Below are 21,245 nucleotides of genomic sequence, written 5' to 3'. Positions count from 1 at the left end.
GATGCATCCCTGGGTGTGGCCCCTGGCAGCATCTACCCCTGGTCCTTAACCAACAGCAGAGGCCAGGAGGGGCAAAGCTGAGGCAGTTGATGCAGGTAGGCCAGGTGTGCAGCCAAAGGGCTCCTCAAAACGGCCTCCAGCCCCCTGCAGGGCATGAGGTAAGACCGGACCAGACTCCTCAGACTCTAGCTTTCCATGTCGGAAGGCATGGCCTTTTTTCTTGTCCGGACCTTCAGGGATCGTGACGTTCCCTGGGGGAGAGACAGCAGGTACCCCATGAGATGTCTGGGTGAGAAGAGCCAGTGCAGCCCACTTCCCTCATCACCGATCTCCCATACCAATGGTTTCCTCTTGACCACACGCAGGCTCTGGCTACGGTTCAGAGGCTTCTCTCGAGGCCGGGCTGGTGGCTGCGGGATGGCCTCAGTATCTGACCAGCACTCATCCTCTGTGTCACTGTCCTGCAGGCCCCCTGCCCGGTATCCTGCATGGAAGACATGGAGGCCAGGGTGAGGTGAAACTCGACATTTATACAGTCTAGAGGTCCAGGGCTGAGCCAGGCCTTCCTCCAGCCTAGGTGAAGCCACAGCGTGCATGGAGGAAAGCCATTCCTCCCAGGACAGCTCTGGGTGCCTGTCTACTCACCGATGGGTGGCCTCCGGTGGGGCACCTGGTCCTCCATGTAGAGGGGATCTTGGTAGGTAGGGGCAGGGGTGTCAGGGATGGAGCGCAGGTCCTGCATGGAGAAGCTCCGCAGCCTGCCAGCCAGTGCACCCTGACTCTGTGAGGGAGGAGAGCTGCTGAATCATCTGGGTGGGGTGGGAGGGGCTCCCAGCAGGAGGCTGGTGGTGGGGGACCAAGGGCCCAGCTGAGAATAATCACTGGTGCACAGGACTCAGAAATTAGCGACCATCTAGCCTCATGCCTTTGTGGTACCAACAGAAAACTAAGGCCCAGTGAGAAAGAGCAATCTGCTGACAGTTGAGGAAAACGTAAACTTCCAGCTCCACATTCCTGTCAACACCCCACTTGTCATCTTCTCACCCCTGTTCCCCCAACAACTAGCTGCTCTCAGCACCTTGACATAAAGGGGGTGGGGTGGAGGGGCTGCTGGAGGGCTGGGGGTCCTGCACCTTGGTGGCAGCCTGCACAGCAGCTGAGGCAGCAATGTTGAGGCCCCGCTTCCCAAAGCTGAGCATCGTCTCGTAGCTGCGTTCCTTGGCCTGCACGATGTATGTATCGATTTCCTGCAGGCCCAGGGAAGGAGAGTTCAGATGGACAGCCAGAGCCATTCCTCCACTGCAGACCCCAGAGATGCCACTGGTAGCCACACCTCCCAGGCCTACCCCCATCCACAATGTACCGGGAGCTACAGGTATAGGACCAGAACACACACCCGGAGCAGGGCTCCCCCCAACTCACCCACCCCCACCATCCTCACACCAGCTCCTATTCAGCCACTATGGCCCTATCCCTATCATGGCCCTAAAAGGTCATTCATGCGCATCCCCTATTGATTATCATGGCAGGTGAGGAAGGTTAGGCCCCGTCCAGGTCCTGTAATTAAACAGCAACAGGGCTGGGATTAGAACCTGGGTGGCTCCAGTGTCCTGAACCAGGGTTTTTTCCCTCACACCTACCCCTATGCTTACTTCCCCACCTCCCTCTGGGGTACCTTCTCATGGCGGGACAGGGATGGGTGGACAAACTTGCGGTAAAGCAGGCTGGCTCCCTTGGTATAGGGCGAGAGCAGCCACAGCACAAAGGCCATCTTGATCTCATAGTAGAAAGGGAACCTGCCAGAGCACAGGGGAGCAACATAAGGTAGGGAGCCAGGTCAAGGGTGAGCCATCCCGCCCCACAGCCCGCCAACCCTCGTGCCCACACCAGGAGACGAAGGTGTCTGTGAAGGTCTCCAATGACATGAAGAGCGCAAAGACAATCCAGTACATCATCCACCGGACCTGTGGGGGACAGAAAGGTCAGAGGTCAGCAGCTAAGCTTCCTCCTTGACTCTGGCCCAGCCCAGAGATTCCAGAGAGCCTGTCACACTGCATTTCCCCAGCAGCCTGGCTGGCCCTGGGCAGGCATCTCTGAGAAGCTGCTGTTCATTCCTGTACCCACCTGCAATGGGCTTCACCACAAGATTTTCTAGTCACCCCAGTGCCGAACTGACATCCCTCACTCCATTCAGACCCGCTTGAACAGGGTCTTCTTTCTCTTTCCCCCTCTACTCAGGATAGGCCACTGGGCTGTGCCCTGGAGGAGGGGAGGCCAACTCAGAGCTTCCCCACCTCACCAAGTTACCAAGTTCTGTGGGTGCCAAGCCCTATGACACGCACCCTCCCCCCAGGCTGTCGGCCCACCCTGCCTCAGACAAACCCTCTTCATCACACCTGCACTCACATATTCACGAATGTTCTTGGTCTTCACAGCCTTGTAGGAAGCATAAGCTGGATAGAGCATTCCAAACACCAGACTGGAAGAGCATACCAAAAAGGAGAGGCAGAGTGTGAGGGACCCCACGTCCCACCCCCACCCCATCAGGTGGCCACCTCCCCTACTGGTGTGCGAGGTGGCAGTGCCTGCCCTGTTTTTCCCGCTTGGCTTGCACGGCCCACACCTGAGTCAGTGCCCTGGAGGCCGCCTCCCCACCCTGCTGTTTACAAACATCCCGAGCCTGCCCGGGCCTGCGCCAGTGGCCCATGGGTGCATGACGGAGTGAGCACACAGCCACTCAATGAACTGGTGGGAGGCAGGCTTTGGAGAGGGTGAGAACACCAGGCTGTCCCCTCCCATGGACATGCAATCAGGCCCAGGGCGGCCGGGCAGTGCGGGGCTGCAGACAGGGATATTCGACCCAGGTGGTAAAGTACACAAAGGTGAGGAGTAGTTCAGAGTGGCGAGGCTGAGGCCAGAATGGCGAGTCACGTGACTGCTCAGTTGCAAAGCAGACACCTTGATTCTCCACCCACAACGTGCCACAACGTCTTTGTGTTAGCCAAGGGGCTGCGGGCCGGCCTGGGAGTCTCGGCCCCACGCACCCTTCTGCAAAGTGAGTGAGTGCGGGAGGGGTCACCATCGCCCAAGGAGGCTTCTGGCGGCGGTGGGGGCAGGGGGTGTCAAACACGCGGTGCCCCGCGGTGAATGTTGGGGGGGGGCGTAGGGGTGTGATGGAGCTCGGAAAATCCCCTTTCTAACGTTCCCCACCAGGCGCTCCCAGCTTCCAACCCAGGGGCGGGCTGGTACCCTGGGATGGGGGTGCAAAGAGCGGCCATACTCACACCACCAGACGACAGATCATCCAGGACACCATCCTGCCAGCCTCGGAGGCGACAGGAGATCCCAAAGAAGAGGCGTAGAGGGACGTTCACACGGGGGCTCCGGGGGCTAATCAGTGGAGATGGGGGAACCGGCGGTGGCGCCCGGCTGTCCGCTAGTGAAGAAAGAGCCCACCGCCCGAACTCCTGGCTCCCCGGCCCACTCGCTTCGCCGTGCGGGGAGCCTGAAGAATGGGGAGACAAGTGGCCCGGGGGCGAGGCGGCCCCGGCTGGGAGGAAGCCGATTTGGAGCGGGGTACCGGCGGCGCTCTCCTTCGCCGCGCCTCTCGGGCAGTTAGCGCTCCGGCTGGCACTTCCTGCTGCTGAGAATCGGGCTTTCGGCCCTCGTGCAGCGCCGCTTCCTGGTCCCGAGCCAGGGGTGGCGGCTTGCGGCCTTCGCTCGTGCGGGGCCCCGCAGTCCCGGTACGTCCGGCTACCGGCACCGGCCCCCGGGGCGGAGTTTGCAACTCACTTGAAAGTTGCACGGAACTGGGATCTGCCCAACCCCAGGTCGCTGGCGCTTGGCGCAGGCGCAGCGCGGTCCGGAGCGGGGGCGGGGCCGAGGTCAGGGCGGCGAGAGGCCCGCCCCTTAAAGGGGCGGTGCGCACCGGCCACCGGGATGGGGCCGGTAGGTACAACAGCCTTTCTAATCCGCAAGGTTAGCGAGAGTGAAAAAGAGGCAGAAGCAGAACGAAGGAAATCTGGATTTCATCGTTTTCCCAGCTCGTCATTAGTTTCTCCCAATGTTTTTGCTTCTTGTCTCATTTGTTCCCCTCTGTAAAATGGGAAGGAGCCCTAGTGGCGCAGTGGTTAAGCGCTTAGCTGCTAACCTAAAGGTGGGCAGTTCAAACCCACCAGCCGCTCCTTGGGAGAAGATGTAGCAGTCTGCTTGCATAAAGATTACAGCTTTGGAAACCCTATGGAGCAGTTCTACTCTATCCTATAGGGCCGGTGCGTCGGAATCTACTGGAAGGAAACGGGGCTTGGTTGTTTTGGTGAAATCCGAAAGGGCATGAGAGGTGCCAAGCCTCAGGCTCAAACTGCAAGAAGGCTTGGCTGAGCGCCAGCAGATCTGGTTTTCACACCACACTGGGTCATGGAGACCCTTTAACCCTAAAGGATGCTGAGTTGATTTGGAGGCAGAGGGAGGAGGAAGTGGGGGAGAGGGAGCCTCAGGGACTCATCACCACCACCCACTCACGCCAAAGTCCGAGTTTCCGGGGTTCACTTTTCTCTGGTACACCCTTCCAGAGCCCACACACCTGGGCAGAATAACCATGGTGATCTAAGAGACTCTGAGCAGAATCCCCGTCCCTTCGTCACCAGAGGCTTGAAATTCCACCTGTTCCTCTGAGCCCAAAACACAAATATCCCTGAGAGCTTAATATCAACGATTGCCATTTTGTAGTGCGTTTCTGTGCACAGAGCCTCAATCTTTACCAATATCCTTTTTCTCATTTAGGAAATAAGCCCAGGGATGGAAAGCGACTTGCCCAAATGTAGCACCGTTGTTGGTGTTAGTTGTCCTAGAGTCCCTTCCCACTCACGGTGACCCCATGTGTGCAGACTAGAACTGTGTACCTCTGGGCGAGTTCCAAAGACCAGCATTTCCACTAATAGTCCTGCTAGTATTCTAGCCACCCAGGGACTAGAAACAGTACAGTGGCATTTATTGCTACATGGATGGTACATGCCTGGCTTGACCAGGCTTCTGAGGGATCAGCTGAGTGAAAGAAACCCTGGGAGGGGGACAGAGAACTGGAGAAATCCCTCTGAGAGGGAGGCATATATCAGAAAGAGAAAGAAAGAAAGAAAGAAAAAAAACCCTGTTGTCATCCAGTTGATTCCATGTGTTTCAGAGTACAACTGTGCTCCATAGGGTTTTCAGGGCTGTGAACTTTGAGAAGCAGATCACCCATCTGCCAGGCCTTCCTTCCAAGGTGCGTCTGGGTGGGGTTTGAACTACCAACCTTTCAAGTCAAGTGCTTAACCATTTGCAGCTACCCCCCACCCCCCCCCAAAAAAGCCAAACCTGAGGCTGTGAGGTCAATTCTGACTCATAGTGACCCCATGTGTTACAGAGTGGAACTGCTCTGTAGGGTTTTCTTGGCTGTAATCTTTATGGAAGCAGATTGCCAGGCCTTTCTTCCATGGCACCACTGGGTGGGTTTGAACCTCCAACCTTTACATTAGTAGTCAAACGCAAACCATTTGTGCCACCCTGGGACTCTAAAACATAAGGCAAACGCTACTACTTCTACAATTTAGTATGCGGGTTTCATTCTTTGTGATACCTTCTGCTTTGTGACTCAATTCGTCTCAGTGAAAGTGGGGAGAACAGTATCCCTCCCACCCTGCACATCCTTCCCCCCTCCGCCTCTCAGGGCTGAGGTGAGGGTGAGAACAGAGCTACCCAGGGCTGTGAGTGACTGGAAACACGGGCAGTTATTACTTTTTATTAGAGCCATAGTTAACGCCCACCACCTATCAAAAGGATGGAATAGGTAATGATGGGGGCCAGGGAAAGGAAGCTTCTTGGAGATAAATAAACACACACAGTGATTATATAGTCTTAATTATTATCAACAATTTTGTTGGTATTCAGGTATGAGAGCTAGCAGTGAAGCCAGCCCATGGGAGAAACCCCCGCAAGGCCCTGATGTCTCTCTCTTCCTCACCACCCCCTCACACTCAGCCCAGCTTCTATTCTGGCTGGAAGAATGAGAAGTGCCCAAGGCAGGATCCTCTCTGGGAAGGCCCCAGTCGCCATCCATCTCTAGGCACAGACATTGTAATGGAGGCAGAAAGTATCCCAGATCTCCTTGAAGGAGGAAAGGTGGGACCCATTGAGTTGGGGACCAGCTCAAGGACGAGTAAGGGGGTCTTAGAAGAGGGAGGAGACAACCACCATTCTGGAGGGATGGATGTCTGGGACACCGTGTGTGTGTGAGCCTCGAGTCCTTTGGTACCTGCTACAGAATTGCCTCCTTCCCACTGGCTACCTTCCAGAGCCACTGGCCTGACCTCAGCATCACAGGCCTCTCTCGCCCCCCATTCACTGGGCACAAGTGCTCCTGTGCCCACTCTAAGGCCACCCAGCTGGGACGGTGCCACATGGAGACTTCTAGTCCCACATCCTGTGCTTGGGAAATCTAAGGGACAAGATGTCAAAGGTCTGCCACCTAGAGCAGAACTTAGCGTGGAGGGCGTGAGGCTGGCAGCTGAGCAGTGTCACCCTCTGCTCTGGCAGAGGGTAGACTAGCCTCTCACGGTCTTTAGGCCCAAGCTGTTGACATACACTGGGTTGCTCAGCAGCTCCCTGGACACATGGATGATCCCCACGGCAAGTGACCAGGCGGGCACACAGTGAGCTCCATTACCAATCTGCAGAAAGCTGGGCACTCAGAAGCGGACAGGGAGAGAAATGTCTCCCAGCCTTTAGGCCCTGGGGGGAATGCTGACAGACTGATGTTTATCTTTCTACTGGGCAATAGAGTGCCAACGTGTCTGAGAGACCCAGCTCATTTTCCCTGGCTACCACTCCCCGACACAGGATAGGGACCCATTCCCCTTTTGAAAAAGCAGGACAGTTATTCCCAGGATGATGTGGTACCTGCTAAACCCAGAGTACACGAACATGGCTTGAGGAGGTGGAACAACAACAAAGCCCAGTGTGCGTTCTACCATACAACACTGTTTATAGTAATCTATTTCCTTCACTGTCTGTGACCTTTCCAAGCTCTCAGACCAGGTGCTCACAAGTACTCCCTGAAAGACAAATAAATGAAGGAGGTTTTGTGACAGGTGAGAGTTGAGAGGCCCTGAAGATCAAATGAGGACCTGGAGCCCAGACAAGTTAAGTGACTTTTCCAGGGTCATACAGCCAGGCAGCCTGTGCCTGAGGGTCTATCATCTCACCCATTGCCATTCCCCTATCTCTTGCTCTCTCTCTGTCATTGACCTACACAAGGTAACAAACGGCTTAATAGTTCAGGATTCCATTTATTCAAATTCATAAGTAGAGAGGGGGTGACAAGGAGAAGACAAGTTCACAGGTCAAAAACACCCCCATTTTGCCATACAGCTGTTGTGTCCTTGCTCTCCCCAAGACCCTCCCTACCCATACTGACTTGGCACTGCTTCTGGTTGGGTCTCACCCCTGCCCCTGCCTGACTCCCACCTGACTCCTCCCTCACTCTCTTTTTATCACCAATCTTACTACTCCATTCTCAGAGCTAGTATGGGACCCTAACTGCCCGCAGGTGCTTGGGTACATAAGATGGGACCAGAGAACAGCGGTCTTCATGTGAGGGAGAGCTCCAGAAGCAATAGGGAGCCAAGGTAGGTTCCTGAGCAGGGGATGACATGATGAAAGAATATTTTAGGAAGATGAGTCTAGAAGTGTGTGAGAAATGGGTTGTCAGGGAGCTGTGTAAAGGACCCAAGATAATGAGTGATGAAGGAGAGTTTGCACAAAGGTTGTAGTAGGGAGAGGGGAAAAAAAGAGGGCTTAACTGGAAGGTTGGTTGTTTGAACCCACCCAGTGGTACCACGAAAGAAAGGACTGGTGATCTGCTTCTGTAAAGATTATAGCCAAGAAAACCCCATGGAGCAGTTCTACTCTGTATCACATGGGGTTGTCATGAGTTGGAATCCACTCAAAGGCAATGAATTTGGATATCTGGCAAACATTTGGAAGGAAGAATGGAGAGGACTTGGTGGCTGACTCACTATGAGGAGAAGAGAGACCAAGATGCTCGCCAGTACTTCAAGGTGCCTCACCTAGGATGGAGGGTAGAGGTAAGGGGGGGATTGCAAGGAACTGCTGAGCTTGTCTTTGGCCATGTCGTTTGGAGTTGACCTGACAGGGACAGACTCAAGTCTCACTGGGCCCCACAACTGTGATCTCCAGGAAGGAACTGAGGACATGAGTCAGGCCCAGGCAGTGGAGACTAGTCACCCTCACCCAGCACCTGAGTGTCATCACCGGAGAACTCCTGAACCCAGGATCAGCTGACGTTGGGGATGCCCACTCCTTGGAGGGAAGGACATGGCCAGGAAGAGGCTCTGAAAACTGATGCTGGACCTCCTGTGAGCAGCAGACAGCATGGCCCTGGCTGTTCATGAGACAGCTGCCTCTGACTTTGTCATCGTTGGACATCTGAGAGTCGGCAATGGGGTGGGAACTTTTTATTTGAAGCAAGTGAATCATAGCATTGCCCCCAAGTGCCCCTGGGCATCCTGCCACAGGAAACCCTCACACAATCTGGGCACAGGAAAGAGCCTCCCCACCGCCCTCTCTCCCCAGGCCTTGCATCTCAGAGTTCTATGTTCCCACTAGACAGCAGATGGCAGCAGAAGCTTGATACCCGGTGCCCTTCCCACAGGACCCTCACCCTCTCCACCACTCTGTAAACCCAAGGCAGAGAAGCTCTTGGGGTGCCTGTGTGGATTAGAGGGGTGCCAGAACCCCCCAAGCTGTTCTCAAGCCAAGCTCCATTCCGGGCACCTGCACAAGTGGCTTGGCGTGCTTGGAGGTTCCCTGGCTAGGCCAGCTCTTTGTATCCACTCAAAGGAGCCAGCACAACTCAGGGTCCACATCCCAAAGATGGGGCTGGTCCAAGGCTGAGGCAGCAGCAGTTATAGGAAAGGAAAGCAGAAAGGCTTTCATCTGAGTGCTCTCCTGTTCATGAGGGAGATGCGAGTCAGGGTCACAGCAGGAAACTCCAGTGAAAACAGACAGAGAGCACTGGAAAGAGCCAAGGGTCTGTTGTTGCTGTCGTTGATATTATTATTGCTTTGGGGTATTGGGGGCTTTGCCCCCGGAAGGTGGTCAAGCTGGTGCACAGAGGCTGGCACCACCATTCCCATCCTTGTTAGCAGCAGGGCGGGCACCATGGGGGCGGATGTGAGCAGAGGAGGAACAGAAGAAGAGAGGCAAAGTAGCAGGCGGGGCCCCTGTGGGTAAAGCTGACCACCTGTGTGCACACACTCCTTGACAGGTGTGTATATGGAAACAGGAGGGCAGACAGGTCTGTGAGAGAGTGTGTCACTGAGCAGGGCTGTCAGTGTGCTTGTGTGTACACAGAGGAGTGTAGCATGGATGAAACACCCAGAGCTATGAAGGATGTGGCTGTGGGCAGCAGTGGTGACCGTGAACAGACAAACAAACACCTGGAGCACCAACAGGAGAGACCAGAGGGTGAGATCAGCAAGCAGGAGAACAGGAGGGTGGGGTCATCCTTCCTCCCTGCACCCCTACCCCAGCCACTAGTATGCATGAGTCAAGGGGGGCAGCAGGGTGACAGGAACCTGTATGGGGGAGGGGGTGACTTGTCCATGTACAGGAGGGCACCTTGGTGTGCTGGGTTGCCTGGGTGTGTCTGGTATGTCTGTACAGTTGTTCACGCCGATTACATCTACAATGACAGGCTCCCCTGGGCTTGCCCAAGGTGCATGCCCAGGCTCACCGGGCATGTGTGTAGGTGAGGGCATGTGTGCGGGTTGGTTACATGTGTCTTCACATGGGCACATGTGCTGCTCACCCATCGGCCTCCAGCAGCCGTCCTGAGGAACCCAGAGGCCTGGGCACTCCTCTAGGCACTGAGATCCACCACAACATGTCGGTACACAAGTGTTTGTCCCTTGAAGCTGGGGGCCAGGAGCAGCTGGGTGTCCCCAGCAGGCATGTAGCAGAAGGCCCGAGGGGCCTGCACAGCCAGCTCCTGGAACCGCACAAACTTCTGCCGCCCCTCATCCCACTGGTAGATCTGGGTGAAGGAGAAGTCGCTGCCCAGCGCCAGGTACCGGCGGCCACCCACCAGGAAGGGCTGCAGGGCCAGGGAGCCCCGGGAAGGCAGGGCCTGCACCTCCGAAAAACGAGTGGCCTCCCAGCGCAGGATCTTGGAGTCACCGATGTAGCGGCTGAGGCAAAGGTAGCTGTCACGGCCAGCGCGAAAATGTTTCACTGCCTGGGCATCAGGCACTTGGGTCACCTCGCCCTGGGCCACAAATTGCTTCTGGATTCGACTCCACTGGTAGATGACCGGCGCCTGGGAGCTGCTTGAGACAATCAGCCGCGGCTTGCCCTCACCATCCACAAACTCCAGGTCGGTGTCTCGATGCCAGGCATGCAGGGCCTGGTGGGAGTAGAAGCCATTCTGGTGCCAGCGGTAGAGACTGGTGGCACCTGCCTTGGAGCTGTCGGCCACGGCAAAGTACCAGTCCCCGTCAATGCGAAAGGCCTCTAGGTCATTGGGCTTGCGCACACGCTGGGGGTCAATGTCCTGCAGCTTGGTGAAGCGCGTGGTGTTGGGATCCCAGTGGTAAATGTAAGAGCCACCAAACAGCTGTGCCACGACCACGTACAGTTGGCTGTCCACCACCATGGGCTTGCAGTGCACTGCCGAGGGGGCTGCCCAGACAGAGGCAGGCAGGGTCAGGCAGGGTCAAGCTGCTCCCACCCTGTCCAACCCTGGGCCAGAACTAAGGTTCTCTGCTCTCGTATTCCATTCCCACTTAAGTTCATCAACTCAGCACTCAATGTTTTCTAGTTGTTTCTAGCTGTTAATCAGTCTCAGCATCACAAAATAGGCACCCCTAGATATTGATCGGAGTTCCTGGGTGGTGCAAATGTGCTCAACTGCTAAGCTTAGTCTGCCCTCCTGTATGCTTATGGCCCCCTAGCTCCCAATCTGGAAGTTCAAGTCCACCCAGAGGCACCTTGGAAGAAAGACCTGGCCATCTACTTCTGAAAAATCAGCCACCGAAAACCCTATGGAGCACAGTTCTGCTCTGACACACGTGGAATCACCAGGAGTCAGAACTGACTCCATGGCAACGGGTTGGTTGGTTGGTAGATATTGACTGATTGTTTAACCGTAGTATCAGTTACCAGATTTTTATTGTATGTCACTGTGCTAAGTGTTTAACACATATCACCTCAAACAATAGCTTTGAAAAGGGCCCTACTAGTTTGCCAAATTCGCACAAAAAGAAACTGAGGGTAAGTAACTTTCCCAAAGTCCCCCCACTGATAAATAGCCAGGAAGGGGAAGGAGGAAGGGTTTGAGCACAACCATAGCCATGCCTATCAAATCCTAGGTGCACCAAAACGATACCCAGATGTTTGGATACGTGTGAGAAAGCACATTCTCCCAGGAGTTCCCACTTTTCAAAGGCCAGAACATACGTGGGGTTTTATGTACAAGAACATATACATGTGTGTACCTGTATTCACAACCAAATATTTCTGAACCCTCCTCAGGCACCCGAAGCATATGAGGCCATGCACTTCTTGCTGGCTCTGGTGACCCCCATCAACACCCCTCATTTCCTCCTCATCATCCTTGCTTCACCTACCTCTCCTTTCACCTTGGCCACACCCTTCCCCAAATGGGTGCTCATGCCGAGCCTCTGGCTCTGGCAGCCACAATGTCTAAATCCCTGCTTTGAGCCGTGGTCTGCCCACCCATAAGCTAATGACCCTTCAGCTCCCAGTCTGCAGCTCAAACTCTCCCTGCCACCCCCCATCCACAAGCACCTCAAACTTAGCCTGGAGAAAATTGAGCTGCATACCCACCTGCAAACCTGTTCCTCCTCCTCCTGTGTTCTCAATGTCAGTGAGTGGCTTCACTTACAAGCCCAAGCAGAAACCTGGAGAGTCATCTCCAACACCCTCCTGTCCCTCACTCACTCCACAGCTGATCACCCCCAAATTTGTCAATGCTTCCTTCTATTTTCTGATAGAGTTTGTGTAAGACTGGTGTTATTTTCTTTCTCAAATGTTTTGTAGAATTTACCAGGGAAACTATCCGGAGTGGAGTTTCCTTTGTGGGAGAAGATTTTTTTTTTTTTTTTTAAATAATGGCTTTAAGTTCTTTAATAGATACAAGGCAATTTAAATTTTCTGTTTCATCTTGTGTCAGTTCAATCCTCGCTTCTAAATTTATCTCTTTGTTCTCACTGCTACTGGCCCAGTCCAGGCTCTAGCATCCTTCCCACAGGCAGGAGCACATCCCCCAACTGGTCTCCTCACACATCCTGGCCCATGCCTGTCTACTCTCCATGCTGCTCGCAGAGGGAACTTTCCAAAACGCAGACTGGCTTGGTTGGCACACCCTACTCAAAACTTGCCAATGACCTGATCATCTCTCTCTCGTCTCATCTCCTGCCACTCCTCACCTTGAAAATGCTCTAGTCATACGAGCTGCTTATAGTTTACACACACACACACGCCCATGCACACACGCCCACGCACACACACACTAAGCCGTTACACACCTCTGCCAGAACACCCTTCCCACGTTTTTCCTCCCAGCTAACTTTCCCTTGGCCTTCAAGACTCAGCTCAAACTTAGTGGATCCAAAACTGAATCTAATAGCTACTTATACTTCCTCTCCTTATTTCACTAGCATCATCTAGTTACCTAAGCCAGGGACCTAGGGATCATCTCTGACTCCTTCCTCTCCCTCATCCTTCAAGACTCAGTGTATGCATCCCCTCCACTAGGAAGCCTTCCTTGATTGCCTAAGGCAGGCTTATCCTTTGTGTTCCCAGAGCATCATGTTTATATTTCCATCCTTGCATGTACCCATTTTACGGATGTGATCTGCGTATCTATCTGCCTCCCCCCAAACACCAGAAAGTTCTTATGGGCAGAGACCTTGCTTCATCCATCCCTCTATAAGAACTCAGTAAATGTTTGTTGAACAATGAATACCCCTTCCCCTACATCCCATCTAGGGCCAGCACACCCAAGCCAGTCACAGGTACCTGGAATTCTATCATAGTCTCGCAGCTGTCGTTCAACATAGTCCCACTTGAGGATGGTGCAGGCGCTGGCACCTGGTTGGGCCAGAGCCAGATAGAGGTCGCTGGAGTAAAGGAAGGGCTCAGCTGACACTGCCGGGAAGGACAGGGTCTGGTACAGCACAAAATCTGCAGGGGCAAGAGGGGCACATGTATGAAGGGGCATTACTGAAGCCAGACAGGAGAAAAGTCAGAGCTTATTGGGTGGTGAAGTGTGTTGAAGGGAGGTTCAGGGGGTGCCTCTGGAACTACCTGGGGGAGGGCAGACCTGATGCCTGAGGGCAGGGGCAACTCCTACCCGTGGTGATGCAGTCAAACTCCCGCAGCGGCAGATCCTGCACCTTGTGCTCCTGGAAGCGGGGCGGGCTGTTGCAATAGATGGGGGCCACTGTAGTGTTCGTGTGTGCCAGCCACTCCACCAGCCACTTCACCTTGCAGTCACAGTTGAATGAGTTGCCCCGGAGGTCTCTGGATCATGAGAGTGGCAGAGTGGGCACAGAGAGGGATAGACTCTCAGCTACTCTGCCCACCCAGGCCCTCTAGGTTTTCAGAAGTAGATATTGTCAAGGCTGCTGCTAGTCTCTCACAGGGCTCTTTGTGCAAATAGAAAAAGATTCCCCTCAGGGTGGATGCAGCCCTGTAGATACATTTTTGGCAAGGAGAGTGTGGGCTTAGTTTCAGTTCCTACTCACCTTGCTTTTTGCAGTGTACAACCTGCACAGCTGTATGTTACATCCCTGATCCTCCAAAGCTTCCACAATCCAGGGTTGTTTTATATATATATATATATATATATATATATATATATATATATATATATATATATATATAATGATACATGATTGTGGCTATGCTATAGGACTTTAATGTAGATTCAATCAAACATACATTTTAAAAACATACCCACACAGTGTCTAATGAGCATTCTGAGGGAACCACAGATATTTTGAGGAACTCCAATTTGGAAAGCCATTGATCTCTATCTAACTCCACCTAGCCTTCTCCAAGACCCCTAGCCCCAAATCCTCTCAGCCTCTCAAGGCTTTAGGATTTTCCTAATCTGTAACTCCCCTCCACTCCTTCCAGGGCCACACCCCTCTGAGGCCTTATTAGAAGAGCTAGGACGCAGGTCTTACAAGTCACTCAGGATGACCAGGGGTCGAAAGATGTCTCGAGGCAGTGTCTGCAAGTTATTGTTGGCCAGTGAGCTGTAAGAGAGGCCCCTGGGTCACCTGAAGATAGTGACCAAGGCCAAAGGCCACAGGATATAGAGGGCTTTGTTCCAATGTAGGTATGCGTGTGATGTACTCACAGATGCGTCAAGGACTTGAGTCCTCTGAAGGTAAACTTGGAGAGTGCCCAGATGTCATTGTTCTCAATGAAGCTGGAAAGAATGAGAACTTGTCTCAGCCACCACTCAGGATCCCAGACCCCACAACAACCTATTTCCCTGTGCCTACCCCCCAGCCTAGATTCCTGCCTATGTCCCTGAAACAGGCTTCCATTCTGAATCTGGCAGCATTAGGCTGAGTAGTAGAGGCAACTGGACAGAATGGTTTAGGAAGGAAGATGGATGAAATGACCCTTGCTTGGGTCCTTCCAGTGAGAGGATTCAAGGGCTCTCACCTCCCCATCACCTCCTCCCAGCCTCCTTCATTCAACCTCCCCTCTTAGCTCCCCAGACCTGGGCTCCCTCCTCCCTCCTCCCATTCCCCTCTCCTTCCCACACACAGGTACTGCAGGTGGGACAGTCCTGTGAAGGCGTTGTCTCCAATCAGCGTGAACTTGTTGGAGTTGAGTAACCTGGGGAGACAAAGGAGGAATTAGAGCTCCCAGGGTGTGTCTGCTGCCCCGGCCCCCAGCACACTGCCTCACCCCTGGGCTTGCCTGAGATCTGGCTGCTCCCCCCCCCCCCACACCTCTGGACCCCAGCTGAGAGCCTCAAAACAGCCTGGGCAGCAAGACCAGGCAGGAGCCCATTCTGGCCCCAGAAGCTCCCCGAGTCCCTGTGTGCACCTAGGGTAAAAAGAGTCAGGGGCAGATTTCTCCTGCCAGGCTGGGTCCTGGTCCTTCCCCACTGCATCTCCTCTCCCTGTCTCTGCACTGTCACCCCAGCCTGCTCTAGTCCACCAGGGACTGATGGTAAGTTGAGGATAACCCTCAGTGAGGAGGTGGGGTATCACATATGTCCTCTCTCCTATGGCTCAGGCTTTAATCTTAAGCAGCACCTTCTAGAATTCCAGGCCTTCCTATCATCCCTCCCTTTTAGACCCCGTTCTTTCTTCAAACCCTGACCCCTGGGTTACCCACCCACTGACCACCCTCTGGCGCAGTCCAAGCTATTGTACCCAGCTTCTTTGGGTCTCTTCCTAAATGGGCCCCAAATACCCCTTTACTGGCTTCTGGATGCAATCCCTAGTTCTCCCTCTTCCCAACTGCTGCCCTTTGGGCCCTCAGATCCTTGTCCTGAGTTCCTGACTCTAGGCTGCTCCACCTTTTGCAGCATATCCTATCAGAGCAAAAGTAAGGGACACCTGCATGTTCACGTTCACATCCAAACACTGCATAGGACCCGCCCCCCTCCCCCAAAGGCCCTGTCCATACAAGAACTGTAGCAGTGGCAGGTGAGAAAATGCTCCGTCCTGAATCTCGGAGAAGGCAGCATTCACCAGAGTCCTGCAGGGCGACACAGAGTCAGTACTGGGGCGGTATGCAGTATGCAGGGGTCGGGATGGCAAGTGAGAGATGGGCAGGGCAATGGGTTCTGTACTCACTGGCCCTGAATGCTTCCATCTCACCAGCCCTGGCCCTTCACCTGGGTCAGTCTGTCCCTTCTTTTCACAAACTCACTGCCTTCCTTCACCAGGATCCTCCCCTGCTGCCTCCCTGAGCACCAAAGGCCTCAGGCTCTGGCTTCCCCCTCACCCAAAAGAAGGCTCCATTACTCTCACCATCATCACCAGCCAAACACCCACACATGCTGGCTGCTGTTGAGGGATGGGCACTGGGATGGGGATGTGCCTAGCATCCTGCTCTCCAGGGCCTGAGCCTCTCCAGTTCACCATGCATAGGGAATCTGAGACAGGTTGCTGCAACGGACAGGTGGCTGGCTGGCCAGCTGGCTGCGTGAAGAATGGCTGGCAAGACCAGTGGCAGGAGACTCCGCACCCCACCCCACCCCCACTGTGTGGGGTATCTCACTCCCCAAGGCACCCCTTTCCCATCCCCCACAAGAAGCTTTTCTGCCCTAGGTGTAACATCCTAGGCAGGGGCCCACGTGCTCCTGTAAACAACCCCCCAAGTCCAGAGCCCTGCGCACAGTAGGTCTCATTGATGCTCATGTGGCAATGATTGATTCTTGGCCGTAAACTCCAGCTTTGCCCAGCCATGGCCACTGAGCCTGCATGGCTGCAGAACTTCCTGCCCTGCCAGTGCCTGGAACCTCCAGCCTGAGAATCTATCCCCTGGCGTCCTCCTGGACCCCACACCCTGAAGAGGGGGGACCAGGGGTTCCCCCCATCCTTTCCCAGAGCTTTTCCTGCTACTGTCCCTCCCCCCATTCCGTCCCCAGGCCAGGGCTCAGCACTCACAAGGAGATGACCTCTGAGGGCAGGTTTCTGGGCACTGCCTTAGAGTCCACGCAGAAGGCGGTGTCCCTGGTGCAGGAGCAGCTGGGCGGGCACGGGGGCGTCTTGGGGGGCCTCTTGGCACTGACTTGCAGCATTAGGCAGAAGCCCAGCGTGGACAGCGCCATCAGCCCCAGCCCCGGGCCCCGCCTGGCCCGCAGCCCCGCCATGCCGCCTGCGAGCGCTGCCTAGGACCGCCCGCAGTCCCCGCCCCGCCGCTCCCGCGGGCTGTGGCAGCCGGCGCGGGCAGGCACCTCTGGGCCACCGGCAGCCGCAGCCACAGCCGCAGCTAGGGGTCTTGCGTCTGCTGCGGAGAGCAGACTCCCCTTGTTGCCCCGTGTGCCTCCTCCTGCCCTCGAGCGCCGGCTGCGGTCCCCTCCCTTGCTGGCTCCTGCAGGCTGGCTTGGGAGAGATGCTCGGAGCTCCGGAGCGAGCGAGGGCTGGCCAGGATCGGGTGGACGCGGACTGCGGCGGCGGGCGGCGGGGGCGCGCTCGGGGGCTGGGTGTGGGAAGTCCCGGCGCTGGCAGTAGCCAGAGAAAGGAGCGCTTGCGGGCCCTTGCCGCTGTGTGCCCTAAAAGCAGTCCCTGGGGCCATCTGCTTGTTTGTCTGGTACCCAGAGCGTCTGTGCGTGAACGCGTGTGTGTGCGCGCGCGCGCGCGTATACAGGTGCATCCGTATGTTGGGCGTGACGGTGTGCACGCTCATTCTGTGCAGTGCATGTACCTTCTCCCTTGCGGAGGCTTTTCTGCCTTATGAATCCATGTGCGTCTGTGTACCTGTGCTCACGTCTTGGCCTTCAGGGGACACATCCTCCAAGTAGACGTCCATGGATGTGTCGTAAGTGACATATGTATAGCTGGCATGCACAAGTATGTACACGAAGCCCTGCGTGTGCATGCATAGCTGTGTGCACATGTGTTTCCACGGCTACTGAACAGAATGCGCCTTTGTGTCCCTGTGAGCAGAAAAGGGCAATGTAGTCACTGGAGCTGGAGTGGGAGCGTGTGGCGCTCTGGAGCGTTTCTCACTGCACAGCCACAGCTTGTCGGAGCTGGGAGAGCCCTGGACGTTTTCCAGTTCAGTCCTTTGTTTAACAACTGAGGAAACTGAGGCGCGAAAGACGAGGACGCAGCCCAGCTTTAGATCACATACACTATCCTGTTGTATACTTTACGTACTTGATCCTCTCAACCTTTTGAGGTAGGTAGGTAAGGCCCAGAGTATCGGAAGAAGAAAATGACAGAGCAGGGATTTTAGTCCACTCTGCCTAACTCCAAAGCTTACAGTCATTCTACACAAGTAATTTTCAAAGTGTGGTCCAGGGAGGCTGGGGGTCCTTGAGAACCTTTCAGGGAGTCCTTGAGGTCAAAACAATTTTCCTAGTAATATTAAGATATTACTTGCCTTTTTCACTTTCATGGTTTCATAAAAGTGCCCCGGAATTTTCCAGAAGCCACATGGTAAAGCTTCTATTAAGCCAGACATTAAAGAGATTTGCAAAAATGTAAAACCACGATATCCTTATCTCTGAATGTTTTGCTTTATAAAATAGTTATTTACACTTAAAATATGTTATTTCTATTGACATAAAATGAGTTTGTTGTTGCTATTTTAAATAAATAATTTAAAATTTTCAGTAAATACCAACAGACATAACCTACAAAACAAAAATTCTTTGGGGTCCTCAATATGTTTTAAGAGTGTAAAGAGTTATTAAAGTAAAAAAAAAAATTGAGAACTGTTGCTCTACCGTACCACCTCTCAGGGGGAGGGAAGTGACTGTCCCAAGAGCTCACAGCTACAGGCAGGGCAAGGGGAGCCTGGAAGTCAGGTGCCTGGGCACCTAGTCTAGTACTCTTTCTACATCAGTCCAGGGAACTGAGATCCCTGGGTTTAAGATGCTTCCTCAGCTGCCCCTAGCCTCTGCCAGCAAGGGATTCTCTGGTCTGAGCTTAAGTCCCTCCTCCCTCAGCCAGAGATTCCCCTGCCCTTTGATGCCCACTTGCCACTGCCCATCCAGCTGCTCATGCTGCCCTCCGTACATCAGCTTGTGGGAAGGAGAGCAATGGAGGTGGGGAGGGTGGCTGGGGCAGCTGGGCAACCGCCTCCACTCGTCCCTGGCACAGCTCTGCCCAGCACACAAAGAGCAGAGTGAATCTTGTCCCATACTCTGCAGCTGAGGCGCTGGGACAGAGGAAGGGGAGGGGCACACATAGAAGCAATGGTTACCATGGGACTGTCCATCACCCATGGCTCTCAGAGGGGTTTAACCCAGGGACAGCAAAAAGTGGGAGTCTCGATCCTATTCCTAGCTAGTAAGAGGTGCCCTGGGAGACGAAGTAGATGAAGACAACCATGATGATTGGACTTTCACATAGTGATATCACTGGATCCTTTCAACATCTTGATCAGGTGGACAAAACAGGAAGTATTAGCCCTATTTCACAGATGAACATACTAGAACCTAGAAAGGCAGAATAACTCTTCCAGGGTCCAGAGCCAGCCAGTGGGAACACTGAGATTGCCACATACTGAAGAAATGAACTATTGACAGCCCAGGAGCCCCTTCATGTGTGGTAACAGAGCCTTATCATTGAATACAATTAAATATTGTCTGTCTACATGCTCTGTGCCCAGTAAGCAAGAATGATAGCCTAGTTGGGAAGATGGGGCAACAAAATGCATGCCCATAGCTGACAAGAATAGCAGTATGGTCAGTAGCAAGAGAATTTCAGAGAAGGGAGAGGGGCACTGTGGGGAGGCGAGGTCATGGAGGCATGGCATTGGCTCTTGGCCTTTTAGGATGGGTGGTGTCCAGAGAGGTGGAGAGATGCTGGGAGTGGGCTTTCCACGAGGGAGAAATGGCCTAAGACAAAGCAAAGAAATGAGAAGGCTGGAGCAGAGGGCTGGTGTTGGGGAGAGTGGGCCATGTGGCTAAAGAGGGAGACTGGAGCTTCAAGGTTGAAGGAGCATGCGTGCCCACCTAAATTCCCTCCTTCCAGGAAGAACACCAAAGACACAAGGTAGACACAAGGTAATTATGAGCCCAAGAGACTGATAGGGCCGCATAAATCAGAGACTACATCAGCCTGAGACTGGAAGAACTAGATGGCGCCCAGCTACAGTTGATGACTGCCCTGACAGGGAACACAGCAGAGAATCCCTGATGGAGCGGGAAAGCATTGTAATGAAGACCTCAAATTCTTGTAAAAAGACTAAACTTAATGGTCTGAGACCGAAGGGACCTGGGAGGTCATGTTCCCCAGACCTTCTATTAGCCCAAGACCAGAACCATTCCCAAAGGCAACTCTTCAGACAAGGATTGGACTGGACTATGGGATAGAAAATGATACTGGTGAGGAGTGAGCTTCTTGGCTCAAGTAGACACATCAGACTATGTGGTCAGCTTCCGTTTGGAGAAGAGATGAGAACGCAGAGTGGGACAGAAGCTGGCTGAATGGACACAGGGAATACAGGGTGGAGAGTGTGTACGGGCCTCATTAGGGGGAGAGCAACTAGGGTACATAGCAAGGTGTATACAAATTTTTGTGTAAGAGACTGGCCTGATTTGTAAGCTTTCACTTAAAGCACAATAATATAAATAAAATACTTAAAAAAAAAAAATCCCTCCTTTCATTCCTTCTTCAAGCATCCCAAAACCTCTACCAGTTGGTGGTAGAATGTAAACTTTTCTTATGAAACTTGAGGGCTTCCTTCCCTGGCCCGCAAACAGACAAAAAAACGAGTGAAGAAGAAGAAAGAGAAGGAAAAGAAGAGGCAGCCACTGCCATAAAGCTTGTGAGAACTGTATACAACCTAAGGGCAGTCTTGCAGAGAGAGTGAGGACCCAAGACAGCGTGGCTTCTTTCCAAGGAACAGACCCCTTTCCCAGCATGCACTGAGGATGGCAAGCCCTGGCACCTGCTCAGAACAAGCCCTGCCACTGGACCCTGCGGCCTCCTGAAATGCCCACAGGGACCCCGAAATGCCTGCAGTTCTCCCACTGGCCTGCTGCCCGCCTGGCTCAGGCCCAGTACTCGTGAGTCAGCCGATCAATCCCAACGTTGCTAGGACAACCAGAGGCAGGAGTGGGGGCCCTGGGGAGAGGGCAGGGGTGGGCACTGCAGGCGGGCTGTCTCCAGCATCTGGCACCTGGACACAGCTGAGGCCAAGTTGAGAGGAGGATGCTTCTCCCCACTCCCCCTTCATGCCTGCACTCCTCCCCCTCTTCCACTCATCCTAGGACACTCTCCCTGCTGGCAGAGGCTTGGGCAAATATTTAAAGGGGCAGCTGGGGGGAGAGGAGGGTAGTGGGAGCAAATATTTCCCTTCCCTCTGTCCTTCCCTGAGCTTCTCAGGGGCTCTCAGCTCGGATGCCATGCTGTTGTGCAATCTCTAGAGTGAAGGCCCTCCAGCTGGAGAGAGTGTCCTCGTGGGGATAGGGAGCCTGCCAGGGCTAAAGAATGGGGGCCAGTTCATGATTGAAG

General features: G+C 54.0%; 2 protein-coding genes across 4 annotated transcripts; both read right to left on the bottom strand.

Moving 5' to 3' along the window:
* Positions 1-26: 26 nt before the first annotated feature.
* REEP4 (receptor accessory protein 4) lies at positions 27-3,846 on the bottom strand. Of its 3 annotated transcripts, XM_049866607.1 has the most exons (8): positions 3,285-3,844; positions 2,407-2,479; positions 1,888-1,964; positions 1,676-1,796; positions 1,134-1,247; positions 646-781; positions 339-484; positions 27-251 (listed from the first exon to the last, which is right to left on the bottom strand). In XM_049866607.1, exons 1-8 carry the CDS (start codon positions 3,314-3,316, stop codon positions 186-188), a joined length of 765 nt encoding a protein of 254 aa, XP_049722564.1. In that variant the 5' UTR covers positions 3,317-3,844; the 3' UTR covers positions 27-185. The 3 variants fall into 3 exon arrangements, with proteins under 3 accessions (XP_049722564.1, XP_049722565.1, XP_049722566.1); XM_049866608.1 differs by lacking the exon at positions 1,676-1,796 and having other exon boundaries at positions 2,397-2,479; positions 3,285-3,846; XM_049866609.1 differs by lacking the exon at positions 3,285-3,844 and having other exon boundaries at positions 2,397-2,461.
* A 5,908-nt stretch (positions 3,847-9,754) lies between these two features.
* LGI3 (leucine rich repeat LGI family member 3) lies at positions 9,755-16,927 on the bottom strand. Its single transcript, XM_049866093.1, has 8 exons — positions 16,722-16,927; positions 15,736-15,807; positions 14,863-14,934; positions 14,444-14,515; positions 14,268-14,339; positions 13,430-13,599; positions 13,096-13,260; positions 9,755-10,734 (listed from the first exon to the last, which is right to left on the bottom strand). Exons 1-8 carry the CDS (start codon positions 16,925-16,927, stop codon positions 9,917-9,919), a joined length of 1,647 nt encoding a protein of 548 aa, XP_049722050.1. The 3' UTR covers positions 9,755-9,916.
* Positions 16,928-21,245: the final 4,318 nt, after the last annotated feature.

Source organism: Elephas maximus, chromosome 22 (assembly GCF_024166365.1).
Source record: "Elephas maximus indicus isolate mEleMax1 chromosome 22, mEleMax1 primary haplotype, whole genome shotgun sequence".
Taxonomy (NCBI): Eukaryota; Metazoa; Chordata; class Mammalia; order Proboscidea; family Elephantidae; genus Elephas; species Elephas maximus.
The sequence above is the reverse complement of the archived record's forward strand: the minus strand, read 5'-3'. Positions and strand labels throughout refer to the sequence as shown.